Here is a 15,770-nt window from a genome sequence, read left to right on the forward strand (position 1 = left end):
TAAATTAATATGTCCCCAGTACATGCAAAAGTGGCCGTGGTCACTTTTGCAGGATCCACAAGAACTTGGAACAGGAAAACAGAGCACTATTTAGAATAAATAACTGGTTCGCATTATAAAAATGAACAAAAATATTACATTTTAAGTTATGAAATACATTTTAATTTTGCAGTAAAAGTCTTGGTGAAATTATTAGACATATAACGTTACACACTATTGAAGCTGCTTCCGTTCTCTTTATGACAAAACAGGGTAGATTAATTTCATGGGTTAAAATATTAAAATAGTCCCTTGTGTTTTCTATACTAATAGTAAACAAAATTACAGAGAGCTTTGCATCGGGATGTCTAGACGCTATCGGAAGCGTTTTAGCATGCAATGATTCTAATCTTTAATGACTTTAATAACTTAATTCTTTAATGATTTTTAGTAATTAAAATAATAGGTCAAACACCACCAACACTCCCTAAAATAACAGTAATTGCAACTTACAAGCATCTGCATAAAATATATTAGTTATAATATACATAACATACCTGCTTTTAATCTTCTTTTATGTTAGAACAGTTTGAGGTTATGTTATACAGTATAGGCTATCTCTAAACTACTTTCATTTTATGCAGATAAATATAAAAATATTGTTAAAACATATTCAAATTTTTTTTTTAAATACAGCACAAAAACAAACAAACAAACAAATAGCCTATTTTAACAAAATGTGCACCCACTGCTGATTAAATTCCTAGAGTTAATTTTTTTTTTTTTTTTTTACAGAGATCCGACCCGGGTGAATCACTCTGACTTAAGTGATAAAAGTTCTTCTGTATTTATTAACCCCTGGTTGTACAGGTGAATTTTATTCTTCATTTTCTCTTTTGCTGGATTCCTGACGTCATTCTGAGAGGGCAGGTCATCATCATCTGAAACAGAAAAACGTTGGATATTATTTCTGGATATAGGATTAATCAATGAAACCTACTTCCAGACAGATGTCTATGTGCATTCTCCCTTGACTTGCCTAGAGTGACATAAAAAACCGACCGACTGAAGCCATTGGCGCAGCAGTCCTCACACCCCTGCACTTCGGCTCCAGTGGTACAGCTGCACTCCACAGGCCAACTCCCATATAAGTCCAGGTGAGGTGCAGGGTCTGCCTGCACATTTTGTGATGCTGAAACCACTTTGTCATTTTCCTGGAGAGATTCCCTAGGGGAATGCGACAAGTCAGGATCTCCCACACTCCGAAAAGTGACTTCAGACTGGCTGCACTCGCAGGGTTCTCCCAGTTTGGGAACTCTGGCTTCCACAGGGCTGCACATTTCATCATCTTCAATAGGGAGGCTTAGACCCGGACTGTGGCCGTTGTATGGCGGGTGAAGGAATATCATATCGTCTAGGGTGTGTGGTTGGTCCTCAGGGGGTTCAGGCATGGGAAGAAGTTGGCTTAGTTTCTGAAGCACCTGAAGACGAATAAAATTGTGTTAAAATATGTTTATCTGTGTATATGTTTGAGTAAATTAGGCCATTTACTAACCATTTCCATGGTCGGCCGGACTCTCATTCTGCTGCCTGTGCACTCTAGTCCAATTGGGAGAAGACTAAGTGCCACCGCAGGAGGCCAGTGCTCAACTTTGGGATCTAAAAACCGCAGACAGGCATCAACAGAGCCTTTTTCCTCAAACTCTGAATGCAGTACGTCTCTCTAAAAGAAATGCAATGGAATAAGTCAGCGAAGGGCACATATATATATATATATATTCTTCTTTTTTTCCTGAAGTGGATTCTTACCAGAAACATGTTCTTTGCCGTCTCCTGTTTCACCTTCTGTCCTGTACATGTCTCTAATATAACCTACAAGCATAGAAACAGTATTCTGCAGCTGAAACTAAATTTTTACCATAACAATTCTGCCGTAAATCTTTATTTATACAAATGGTACCTGGCTCAGTTTTGAAATAGGATGCTGAACTCACCATGCCAAGACTGTAAACGTCAAGTTTGACAGACAGCTTCCCATCACGGATGTACTCCTCTGGGAGATAGCCAAGGTTGCTATGGGAGCCGGTATCCATGACGATGGTGAGGCTCTGGTTGACAGACTGGGGTCTCAGATGAGCTAATCCAAAATCTGATAATTTGGGCTGCAGGGTCTCATCCAAGAGTATGTTTGAACTGTGAACAGAACACAAAACAAGCTCATTTCAATGCATCACCTTTACTGGGCACCTCCACATTTGTGGCTTTGGCTGCAAAGTGACACCTCGTAATATTTCCACAAATAACCATGCACGGTTGTGCAGTGTGAAGATGGTGGACTGCTTTTGCGGTGCCTTTTATGATGTTCAGTCTTTCCTGCCATGATAGAGGCCTGTCAACTTCCTGTAACAAAGGCAAGAGTAGAGCCTATGAAAACTTATTTTTAAATTACTATGATGTAATCTACTATTACTATAGCATGTTACAGTTTGCTGGCAGATGATTCACCTCATGAAGCCTGCGGAACAACGATCCATTACGAAGGTACGGATAAACTAAACAGAAGCGATCCGCCTCTGAAAAGCTGCCCCATAACTCCAAAATATTAGGATGCTGATACCTAGGCAGACAAAAATGAGAACACCTGACAATATGATAAAAAAAACAAAAAACATTTTGAATATGATCAAGCAGATTGTAGACTAAACCTACAGTTGTAGAACTTCGATTTCTTTGGTGAATTGTCCCCACAATGCCTTCCAATTAGATTTATTTTCCTGTTAATGTAAAAGAATTTGATTAGTGTTTTTTTAAACTATAATGGCAATATATCTGTATGTAAAGTCAGACATTAATAGGTCAGGACCTGTTTGTAAAAGATTGGTTTCCCCATCTTACACAGTAAAATAATTTCCATCAGTTAATTCAATAAAAAAATTAGTACATTACATATTTACATTGTTATTATTATTAGTAGGTTTTTATATTATTTTACTATTTTATTATTATGTTATTATGTATTTAATTATTAATTTAATGTAGAACAACTGCCACAAAAGAACATAGTTATGTAATGGCAAATTAATGTGCAAATACAATTAAACAAAATTAAAATGGGTCTGTAAGATGAACATAAGATGTAAAAAGATGGTTTGAAATACGTTTTGAAAAATGTTTTGAGAGACATTTTGAGATATTTATGAAAGTTTGTTTACACCATGAAATAATATATAGATAAGGTAATTGGCGACTTTTTGTCTGACAATTCTAACTTTTTTCTCACAATTGCGAGTTTATAACTCACAATTCTGACCTTATTTCTCACAATTGCAATTCTAAGAAAAAAAATCTTTTATTAGAATTTAAAACTCACAATTGCAAGTTTACATATAAACATCACAACAATTATTCCACATTGAATATTCCATGGTGGAAACAAACAAACTTAGGTTAGGACCTGTTTGAAAACTTTCACAGCAAAAGATCTGTTTCCCCATCTCCCAGAGTAGACCTCGGCGAACACGCTTTCTCCAATTTTTAAGTCCTGGTGGAAATGTCTCGTTCCCACTATGACATCTGAATATGTGATGCAATACTTCTGTTTTTCACCTATGAGATGGACAAATGAGGTTTCATCTCATATCCGTATGAAACTGCTCAAAACAGAAATGAAACTTTTTACCTAATATCTAGAATGACATGTACAGTTGGTTCTTCTATTACCAATACATGCACAACAATACTAACTAAAGCAAAGACAACAGTCAAATACAAATGTGCTTGTACTTTGAAAGAACATTACCTTCAACAGAAATAGACTCTGGATGAAGAGCTGCAGTTTGACAGGATTTCTCAGTATTTTGCACATGCTGATTGGAAAATGAAAAACAAAAACTGCTAAGATTCAGTTGAACATTCAGAGTTTGCAAGCATGCGGGTGTTTGCTTTCTAAGAATCCTAAACCACAAAAAGACAAGCATCTGATCAGTATCTGTAAAATATGCAGAAATAACAGCATCAAAATGAAAAAAAAACCCCAAAACATTACCGTGGCAAAGAGAGGGGGTGAGGATGACATCAGCACAGATGAAGAGTCTAGGATAGAATCAAATTTGGTTATTGTTTGTTATATTGTGGCAGCTTTGTTACAGCAGTTTCATTACGTTGGCTTTCCAATGTTGTGTGGTCTTGTGGGTGATACGATTTGTAAGAACTGTGGGTTACAAGCACAGCTGGTTATTTAAGTCACATTCTTTGTTTTGCATCCAGTTCACAACATATTTAGGTTTGTCAAGTTCCTCTTTAAAGTACAAGATACATTACAAATATAAAGTAGCACTAGCTGATATAGGAAGCTTCAGTGAATAATAAGTGGAAGTTGGAGAGCCAGTAAAATTTAAACAATCCTTACAAGAATTTCCCATAAAATATTAGTTACAGTTATTTCCAATGCTAAAATAATATTAATAATAATCATATATTTTCTTCCGCTTTAAGTTTTATATTTACTGTAGGCCTAGTTATTTATTGTGTCTACTTACTATAGCAACCATTTTAGCATAAAGTACAGTTACCATGGTGCATTATCATAAAGGGAACATCACAACCATAATTAGCTATGAAGATGTTACCTTGTGACTGAAAAAGACTGGTGGCTCGAGCGTGTCCCATCTCATCCAGAACCTTCAGCAGATCCCCCACTCTTTTATTCTGCTGGGCCCACGACCACATGAGCTCTTGTGTTGGGCTTTTCCCAGCAGCCACGTACATTTCAGCACACCTCACCTCCAGCTGACTGGGAAGGATGCGGGCAGCTGGAAGGAATCAAACTGGGATGAATGTCACAAAATGTTTCCCACAAGACCAAGTGCAGCTTATATGAAGACCTTTCTTTTGGAAATCCAGCCTACGCTGTCTGGTGCGTTTAGTGTTTTATAGTTGATAATTAGTTTGTTGACCATTGTTCTAAAAAAACACCTTGACCACTGTTTGTGGGGACAAGTTACAAAGTAGAAGCAGGATTGTTGATTGTAGATATGCTTGGACCAGTTAGCGACCATACTGTACCGGTTTTGACCAACTAATGTCAATTTAATTACTAAATACACTTTATTTATTTTCATCATTTGTAGCTTTTAACGTCCATGAAACCTTTTCATTACAGAAAGGGTACTTTAGTGGAAAATAGTTCTTAAAATATCATTCACACTAATAAAAAATAATAACAATAACTGAAATGTACTTTAAATAACCAAATGAATCTACTATGGCATCGCTGCGAAAACCCCATTTTAGAACCTTTATTTTGACTGTACATTGTGGGGAGAAAAGAAGCTTGAACATATTCCAGCGGCCTTAATTTGACATGAACACATTACCAAAGAAAATAAATACAGGGAGATTCCTTAGATGATTGTTTGCTTAACTTCATACTTATTTTTACGTTGATAATACAATGTTACATTGTCATGGTAAAGTGCGTACCTAAGGCTCTCCAACCCAGACCGTCCACCCCGCTGTCCATCAGCCTACAGAAGGTCCTCATGAGCACCGGCGGGACGTCGAAGAGGAACGTCGATGGGTCTATTTTACCTGACATCTTCCTCTAGTTGATTCCATACACAGGTGTGTGAAGTTTGTTTAGATGTTTCATGTCTCTCGGACTGGTGACTCTACAGTGCTCTCTTGTGTTGATTCCTCTTGCTACAAAGCGGAAAGTCCCAAACCCCACCTACTTCCTCTAAATAATTTCACAAATGCTCATAATATTTGCTCGTAAAGCTGAATTAAACAACACTAAACAATTAATTCCCAGCAATTAATTTAGTTAACAATTAGTGGGCTATATATGTATATATATATATATATATATATATATATATATATATGTAAATATAGCCTAAATTTCTAAAACAACAACAACAATAATTATTATTATTGTTGTTGTTTTTTATGTTATTATCGTAGCCTAGCCTACCATTTTGCAAGATGTAAACAACACTGGTCCAGAAAGACTTCCTGTTTCAGTTTGTAACTGTTTTCTTTATTTCACATAAAGAAAACTTCTTGTTTATTTAACTTTTTGATTCAATTTGTTCTGTCTGTTCAATTCAATTTCAGTTCTGTTGGTTGTATTTTATCCCAGGTTAGGCTATAAACTGAAACAGGAAGTGCTTCTGGACCAGTGCTGAAGTGCTGTTGTTTACATCTTGCAAAATGGTCTATAGGCCTACTTGACTTCATTATAAAAACAATAAATATTATTATCATTATTATAATTATTAATATCCGTGTATCATTTACTACTTCGTTATGTTTTGCCTTCTTATAAAATTATTGTATTACTATTTATTATAGCCTACCAGTCGACAGCAAAAAAAAAAAAAAAAAAAAAAACACCAATAATTGAATGGCATTTGGATGTACAAATACATGTTATAAAATTAAAAGCAATTAGAATGAGGAGATTGGCATTAAATCATCAGTATTCTAACATTTTTGAGGCTCTGAAAATCTTTCTCACAATAATCAGAAATAAAGTTCGCCTATCATTTCACCTCATATTGTAGGCTCCAAAAGAAAGCCTCAAAAAGTGTCTCAAAAGAGTTTTATAAATAATACAAATGAATCCTTGAAACACACACACACACACACACACACACAGTATATAAAAAACTAAGGTATATTCATCAAAAATATCAAGTATCACTCTTAATAGAATTTGTAATAAGACAAATATTGCACATTTTCATACTGAATTGCATTCACATGCAATGTCCATTAAGGCACTTTCTTTTACATTACATTAAAAAAGAAAACATCACTTTTTACAAACATTATTTAGCTTCATGGTTACATCATCAGTCAGTGTTAATATTAACATGACTGTTGGTTGCGAATCCGAGGGAGGCGCGTCTTGTCCATAGACAGGTCTCATCACATCACAGGTTTTTCGGGAAGTCATATGACTTTTTTTCAGCGCGCGAGGGGGCGCGAGATACAAACGTTTGCTCTCAAACGCACTTCAGTCCATGGAAACAAATATGATAAGTGGAGATAAAAAAGATTCGTAGCGTAAACTTTGAGGATTTTTCATTTTGATAGAAAGCGAAACTCTGTCTGTTTTTTTTTTTTTTTATCCAATCAACGTCTTGATCGCTCAGTTGCTAGGCAGACATGTATGTTTTAGGTTAGTCAAATAACTGAAATTCACTACAATCACTATAATCTTGATTTAACTTCAAAGTACATGCAAGACAATACAGACTATTTGAAGCAAATAAACACAATAGTTTCATTGGGTTTTTTAAATTTTATTTTCCTCTCTTAAAAATTACATTTGTAAAACTGAATTACACATTCATTAATATTCCAATTTGCAGTAGTGAACGTATGTAGATTAACAAGAGGAAATAACAAATGGTTTTAAAAAAAGAGAGAGTTGGTCATAATATTTGTAATTAGCCTAATTTCAAAATAAAGCCAGAAATAGCCACAGGATTTATACAAAGAGGAATGAAATCAGTTAAAAAGATCCATAAACTAATCAAAACCCATCCAAAAAAAACAAAAACAAAACATGTAGCAGCTACTTTGGTTTAAATTATCCTTATTCTTGCGAAGAAAAAGAGTGTCAACTCAAGGAAAACTAAAATCACGGAAGTTGAGGTGTAATTTGAATGAATAGTGCATCTTGAGCAACATTATGTGATATGGGACAGTAGGATAATATAATCTGTAGACGATGAATATTGTCCAAAAAAAAAAAAAAACTGAGAAATTATCCTAGGAAAAAGAAAGAAAACACACACCTTTATTCTTCTTTACATTTTCGAATTGCCACATTTGAATGGTATAACAAAAAATGGTATTGCTATATTTTCTACATTGATAATAAACAAGGTAACACTTACCACCCTTTGTCTTCCTTTGATTGTCCGCTTTACATGTTGGGCTCTGCAGAAAAAAACATAAGATGTTCAATACATGTGCTGTGTCATGTAAACCACAAGGTATCTTCTAGAAATACACACATAACACTCACCCCAAATAACTGTCTTCATTTCGCTCATGTGTCGAACCTTGCAGGAGTAATCTTCACCTTTCTGTGGTGTGAAGGAGACACTCTTGGTGAGGTGAAACTGCCAGCCCTTTTCGAAGGCCAGGTCAGTCTGCTGGGAGTTAGGGATAACCACTCCATCTTTCAGCAGTTCAATGGAGATATCAGGAGGGTGGAAGCCACTCACATAACAGATCAGGGTGTTCCCCTTTCCATACTCTCCTGGAAAATGGCTGTACAGCTGAATCTTAGGACTGGCTGAAAATAGAATTTAAAATATTAATTAACAAAGATAACACGCAAGTAAAGTCAATTTAAAAAAAAAAAATTAAACACAAACTTCCAGACTTCGTTTCATGAATAGTCACAAACGAAACACAAATTACATCAGTCTTCCTCGAAAAAAAGAAAAAACGCAATGTCTTTACATGCCTACATTCTGTTTAGCTAAAGAGACCCTACAAATTATAACCTCGGTACAGTAGGTCTAACATTAGTTGTTATATAAAACATAGGCTACTAATATGCATAAATTAACTATTTTCAATAACTTTGGTTATATAAAAAGATTATCATTTAAGTGACATGACATTGTTTTGTAAATGAAGGCTCTAGGAAAAACAATCAAATCAATTCTATAGATGCATAGTGACATATTATAGCTAACAAATAGACATTTTAATCCTCAAGGGGAAATCCAGTTGCAAGTCAGACAATAGAATCAACAATACAGCACAATAAACAAACAATAAGATACAGAATTCATAAGCAATTTGAATGTTACTTACAGAGTTTCCCTTGTACAGTGACGTACAGCACACAAAACAGGGCAAAAGACACGAGTCCTCGCATTTTTGTGGATTTATTTGAGAGTATCAAAAAGAGTATCCTGTTCCTCTCAGGTCTAACACGGACAATATTGAAAGTAAAATACCAGTAACCTTAAATGCTCTGTCACCACCGAAACCAGCACAGCCTCCAAGATGAGAGGGAAGCCAATAACAAAATTCCTACAAGCTGTTGTTAGGTAGATTTGATCTAGGGAGGTTATACAGACTCTGCCAATGGTCTGGTGGAACAGTCTGTTTTGGAAATACCCGAATTTACCTAAGCCAAAATAAGACACCTCCTCTTCTTCATCAACAAAACCGATCCACCATTATGTAAACCGCCATGAACCAAAACAATTCAATAACCATTTAAAATGTTAGGTATAGAAAACTTGGCAAATATAGGTTATCCTAATATTAAAAGAGCAAATGGGTAGTGAACTGAGTTAAATAGCAAAGTGACAAGCTATACCGCACTTCTAAAACTATTTTAATCATTTTAATTTTAATACATTTATAGTTGAAAATTTCAAATGGCATTTAGAGGCTTTTGCATCTGAACTCTTCATATATATATATATATATATATATATATATATATATATATATATATATATATATATATATATATATATATAAGATTATATTAATTAGATTATATTAATTCTGTAAGTTGTAATGATATAACAACTCGCAGAATAATTAAATAATTACTGTACCTTCCAGGGAAGGTACAGTAGGGAAGTCCCCCTAGTAGATGGTGCATGGGGAGGATGGGGGTTTAGAAAAATTCCATTGGCGTGTTGCACTGATTTGAGCTGCTTCGGGACGGAAAATAAATAAATAGATAAAACAAACAAATCAATTGACCTTAGTCGGATTGGCTTTAGAGAATCAGCTGCTCTGAAGAGTTTTAACAGCAACTAATTCTGTTTCAGTACATGTTTCAGCTTAGTGTATACCTGGATACCTAAATAGTTGGATTTATATTAAGCCCTATGCAGTAAACCAGATTCTAATGTAATATTGTCCCTAACATTTCCATTTGTCTATTACTAGGGGATTCCAAATTGTAAGAACATCACAGATTATAAAAAGCAATTAATAAAAGATTCTTTTTGGGGGAGAGTGCAAAGTGAATGCCTACATCTGTAAATCAGAGATGGTAAAAAATAAATAAATAAATGATGCAGAGCTAAATAAAGCATCAGCCATAGGAATGCTCAAGTTATCCCTGTTCCTCGGGCTTTTGGGTTGTATGGAATACAGTGGTGAGCCAGAGCAATAAAGAAACGCATATGATTTGTGGCTTGGCCTGGACGCCAGATTCCCTGCCACAACATTCTTCATCTCAGTCTCTATGGAAACTAAGCACAATATTATGACACTGTGCTTTGTGTAGATCTGTAATCCAATGTATTAAACTGCTGGAAAAAAATAAGTCGAAAACTCTAGTTTATACACTTTTTGTGCCGTCTGCTTTAGAAGCGCTTTCACTTTAAGGTCAAACATGAAGGATGTTTCCATGTGCATTTAGGTATTTAAATAAAACCAAAGCAGATTTACCAGCCTGGGCACATTTCAGACTCGTCAACTTTGCAAATAATAGTTTGTCGTCAGATAAATAATTAGCATAGCAAGTCAATATATGTACTGGATACACACACATCTTATAGTATTGTTGCATTAGACAAATACATATCAAGTGGCAGGTGACTAGATACACTATTCAAAATGAAAACAAATATATTTAGACTCTTCAGTTGTTACTTTAAAATAAATCTGTAAAATCATTAAATTATATGACACCTGTGTTAATTTGCCACTTGGTTTCGTATATATATAATTTTAAATGAACTTTATTTGAGTGCATAAGTGCCCAAATACAGTTGGGCCCACTTTATAAACAAAAAGTGAAAGTAGATTTCAAGGTGAGAACAAAGCATGATCTCTGGGAAATCATGTGATTAAGTCTGGGATTTTTTTTTTTATTATTATTGTTACATATGCGGAAGTAAATCTAGAGAACAATGACTATTGCCCAATATGATCTAAATCGAAATTAAACAATTGTAAATAAACATCATTAGATGATCTATGTTTTTTTTCTGTTTTGTTTTTGGGGTTAAACACTCAAACCGGTACTTAGATCACAAAATATAAGGCAGCTTGCAATGGCACAATTTTCCCCACTAGCTGTCAGCATTGTGCAGGCAATTAAGATGAAACTCAAGTCATGCACAAAATTAAAGGCATAGTTCACCCAAAAATTCTGTCATCATTTGCTCAAGTTGTTACAACCCATTATGAATGTCTTTCTTCTGCTGAACACAAATGAATATATTTAGAAGAATATGGCTAATCAAACAAGCTTTTGACTTCCATAGTTAGTGGTGGGTGGGGGGTGAAATACTATGGAAGTTAATGGGGACCAATCAACTGTTTGCATTCAGATATTCTTCCAAAATATCTTATTTTGTGTGCAGCAGAAGAAAGAAATTTATACAGGTTTGGAACAAATTGAAGGTGAGTAAATGTCGACAAAATTTTTTCATTTTTGGGTGAACCGTGCCTTTAAATCTGGAGTCAGGCAGTGAAAACTAAATTTGATGTTCTGACCTCAGATTTAGATGGATTTATGTCCACCTTTATATGACTTGAACCACTAGAACTTAAAAAAATCTAATGATTGACTTGGCCATATGGCATACAGCATCATGTGACAAATATAATCTATGTATTTCCCCGATTCAATTAGTTAATGTTCCTATTCAACACAAATCTTAAAGTGTAGCTAATTAAAGATCACTTAAAAGCTTTTAGTTAATGTCAAATCGACGAAGCCAGGATTCTCTGCTCAGATAGACGTGCACTCAAACGTAACACCACCTTGTTTTGACTCATTCTGCACCTGTCTCATTTTTCATGTCTTTATCTAGAGTGCACCACAAATCTTGAGAGTTTTGCGGTGTAGCCGACTGGGATTGAGATTCGAGCATGTGGTAGCGTTCACAACCTCATAAAGGCTGCAGACACTCAGAGACCATAACAAAATCATCAGCTTTTATAGGAGGGGTTTTACTGTCTGCAATGACAATAGAGGTGTACTTTTAGTCTGTCTGTACATAAATGTGACCCTGGCTGGATCACAAAACCAGTCACAAGTCGCACGGGTACATTTGTGGCATTTGCCAAATACATTGTAGGCTAGGGGTCAAAATGATCTTTTATGCCAAAAATTATTAGGATATTAAGTAAAGATCATTTTCCATGAAGATATTTTGTACATTTCCTACTTTATATATATATAACATTTATTTTTGTGAGTGAATGCAGCACAATCACGAACATAAATGAACAACTTTAAAGGAGATTTTCTCAATGTTTCCAGATTTTCAAATAGTTGTATCTCGGCCAAATATTGTCCTATCCTAACAAACCATACATCAATGGAAAGGTTATTTATTGCATACATCTCAATTTCAGAAAATTGACCTTTGTGATTGGTTTTGTGGTCCAGAATCACAAATAGATCTTTTCACTGCAAAAAAAGTAGTCTAGACTTTTAGCACATATAGCTTAACGTTCACAAATCTGCTAATGTCGCAGGCTACAGAAAGGGACCATTTTGGGTCCCAAAATAATTCTTCCTTCATGTGCTATTGGAATTATCGAGTTTCCTAGTTGAAAATTGGACATGAATGCGCCCTCTTAAGTCGTATTTAATACTGGGAAGCTTGGGGATAATTTTGATAGACCTACCAGTTGGGTACGCCATTTCATCTTATAATATCAGTTGTGAGATTTAGATTTAGTTTTGACTTTAATTAATCTAACTTTATTTTATTTTTATTTTTGAAAATAGTGATCTATGATATTGTATTATGTTGAATTATGTCTATTTGATAATGAGGGATTTGTGGACACATTGATGTTTTGGATTTGTAGTTTTTAAAAAAGACAAAATTAGACCGATGGGGTAAGATGACCCCTTCTCAGTCCCAGACCTGGTTTCCTCCATAACTCCATATTCTTTCTGACAACAAAGCACTTGAACGAACAAGATCATAACCACGACTTCAGATTTCCGACAGCATGTGAAGACAGGATTAGAAGAACCATTTCTGAAGAACCTTGTTCCATAGTAAAGAACCTTAATGCATTTGAAAGGCTCCATGATAGTATAGTAGCTAAATGCCACATCTTAAATATCTCTTCTTCACGTAACGGCATTTCCTTGTTTTAAAGGTTAAAAACTCGAAAAATGTTCTGTTTATTTCCGAGTTTATATCAGACTTTATTTGTCAGACTTTTGGACCGCACTCTGTTGCATCGTCTCCTAGTTTATGGGACAATGTAGCAGCTTGAGCCACGGAAAGTAGTTTTATTACATGGTTTTGTTGTTGCTACAAGTGATGGAATGCAATCAAACATTTGTCGTGGAATTCTTGGAGTTACTCTAGAATTCCCAGACTTCCCGTTTGGTTCTATTAGCGCTGGGAATGAAAGCCAGATACTGTAGTACAGGGTGGTTTAGAGAGATGGAGGGAGGGAGGGAGGTTCCAGCCATGCGGTTTGGTCTCCCCGCCAAGACTGTGCTTCATTAAAATGAGGTCATTTACAGAGCCAGGAAGGAAAGGGAAAGAGAAAGAGAGAGCGCGAAGGAATGAGACAGGCGAGTAAAAAGAGAGATAGACCCATTGAGGCTGTAATGGAGGCGAGTTGGGTGGCGGGTGGAGGGGGGCGGCAAAATGAAACCAAGATGAGTCACAGAGACCAAGAAAGAGGGAGAGGATGAAGAGGTAATGGTTCCTCGATGACTGTGCGAGTGCAGCCGGATTGTGCGGAGCGGCACGCGAGCTCACGGTGCGGGTGACGGCGGGATGAGTCAGGACCGCAAGCGTGAGTCAGTGACACTCGGGTCAGACAACACCCTCAAACAGAGGCGCACAAACACTGATCAGTCATACAGAGTAAACACACACTTATTCATGAAGCCTGGTGCACTAAGTAGAACACACTGCTCCAAAACCATTCACAAATACACACTAACATGGAAAATCAGACTCATATTTATGTAGCAGTTAAAAACAGTTTAATGGTCTTACACGCCTAAATGACACACTGAGGTTACACTCTATGAGCTCTCTTTCAAAAAATGATATATGTGTTTTGGAAAAACTTCATTCTTATTGGTCGATAACGATTTATATTTTTATATAGATCTAAGCAAGAACTGCATGTTTAACCAGTTGTCTCTGGCAACCAATGTTTTCATGTGTCTTATATCACTCTGCACTCTTTTTCTTATGGCATAATAAAATAATTTCAACTTAAATCAATATTTTGTGTATTTTTTTTTTTTTTTGGGGGGGGGGGGTAACTAGCTGTTATTCCTTACATAAACATCTTCTGCAATTAAAAATACAAATAATAATAAAAAATCAACTTAAAAGGTAAAGTAATAGAGTAAATAAAAATTATAAGAACAGTGGCAGAAACAATCCATATATCCATCTTAATTATTATATATTTCTTGTATTTATATAATATAATATTATAATTTTTTATATTACTTTACATAATTTTAGAGGTTAAGCTAAAATATTTATTTGAAAATATTCAGTATATTAAAAATATAACAAATAATTATAAAAATTTGTAGTAATAACAAATAATTATAACAAATATCATATAATAAATATTATAAAAATAATGAGTTATTTAAATCTTCCAAATTATAGGGAGACGTCTACACACACAGCAGCAGCAGCAGCCTAGCATATCAACTGTATGTAGCCTGTAATCTACATTTTATGCCCCATTTTACCATTTCATACAATAGGCTACTCAAAAATATCCTCATGCACACTCGCAGTCACAAACATACTCAGTTTCAACAGGTCCTAAACACACTTGGAATGACACCCACACTCACCCACCCACTCGTTCCATTCATCCCGTCCACGCTTCCACACACGCCCACCTTGAACGCAGCCCACGCTGAGCTCCGGCACAGATTCGGTAACGGCCGGCCTCTGACACACACGGGCTGGGGGAAACCAGACACGGTCACATCCGCAGGCAGGATTACACACCCTGAAGTTTTGATGTCCACTGTGACTCATTCCTATAAACAGACACTTCTGGAGGAGGATCGTGTGTTGTAGGGCCTTTCAAAGTCTACAGACATCTCACTATTGTATAATTTAGTGTATTCTTCATATGTGCTGCTGACTCACCTCAATTTGAGCTGTTTTGATCTTTGAAGGCTTGAATGAGGCCAAGGTGGTCCAAATGTGCTGTGACGGATCAGAAGACTTGGAAAGACCCTGGAATTCATGCACAACCATAACCATTTGGAGGAATGTTCACTCACTGCTAAAAGGATTAGTTCACTTTAAAAAAAACAAACAAAAAAAAACTTTTGCTGATAATTTAACGTTACTCACCCCCCATGTCATCCAAGATGTCCATTCTTTCCTCTTTCTTCAGTTGAAAAGAAATTAAGGTTTTTGATAAAAAAAAAACATTTTCTCGATGGTCTTATATGGGCCCCAAATGGTTCAAAGTACAAATTACCATTTCAGTACAACTTCAAAGGGCTTTAAAAGACACCAGACGATGAACAAGGGTCTTATCTAACGAAACGATCGGTCATTTCAAAAATAAATTAAAAAAGTGTAAATTTTATAAGCTCAAATGGTCGCCTTGCTCTGTTCTGTGACGTGCGTTCGTGACTCTTCTGTTCAAACTCGTTCATCAAAATGAACAAATCTTTTTTTGAGTAATTTCGTTCATTTCGTTCGTTAAATGAACCAAATGACTCGTAAAAAGATTTGCATGGCTAGCATTTTAAAAGTCAACTAATCCTTTAGTTTAAAGGGTTAGTTCACCCAAAAAAT

The 15,770-nt window shown here is 35.5% G+C and overlaps 2 protein-coding genes across 2 annotated transcripts; both read right to left on the reverse strand.

The window, feature by feature from the left end:
- Positions 1-677: 677 nt before the first annotated feature.
- On the reverse strand, positions 678-5,680 carry irak3 (interleukin-1 receptor-associated kinase 3). The gene is made up of 13 exons (XM_039668194.2): positions 5,461-5,680; positions 4,608-4,790; positions 4,025-4,071; positions 3,779-3,845; positions 3,434-3,585; positions 2,689-2,753; positions 2,485-2,596; positions 2,261-2,379; positions 1,974-2,172; positions 1,789-1,851; positions 1,535-1,702; positions 1,019-1,460; positions 678-920 (listed from the first exon to the last, which is right to left on the reverse strand). Exons 1-13 carry the CDS (start codon positions 5,573-5,575, stop codon positions 793-795), a joined length of 1,860 nt encoding a protein of 619 aa, XP_039524128.2. The 5' UTR covers positions 5,576-5,680; the 3' UTR covers positions 678-792.
- Positions 5,681-7,406: 1,726 nt separating this feature from the next.
- Positions 7,407-8,984, reverse strand: b2m (beta-2-microglobulin). The gene is made up of 4 exons (XM_039668192.2): positions 8,824-8,984; positions 8,021-8,293; positions 7,890-7,932; positions 7,407-7,761 (listed from the first exon to the last, which is right to left on the reverse strand). The coding sequence occupies exons 1-3, from the start codon at positions 8,885-8,887 to the stop codon at positions 7,919-7,921; spliced, it is 351 nt and encodes a 116-aa protein (XP_039524126.1). The 5' UTR covers positions 8,888-8,984; the 3' UTR covers positions 7,407-7,761; positions 7,890-7,918.
- Between the last annotated feature and the right edge of the window lie 6,786 nt (positions 8,985-15,770).

This window comes from Pimephales promelas, chromosome 24 (genome assembly GCF_988280905.1).
Source record: "Pimephales promelas chromosome 24, fPimPro1.hap1.1, whole genome shotgun sequence".
Taxonomy (NCBI): Eukaryota; Metazoa; Chordata; class Actinopteri; order Cypriniformes; family Leuciscidae; genus Pimephales; species Pimephales promelas.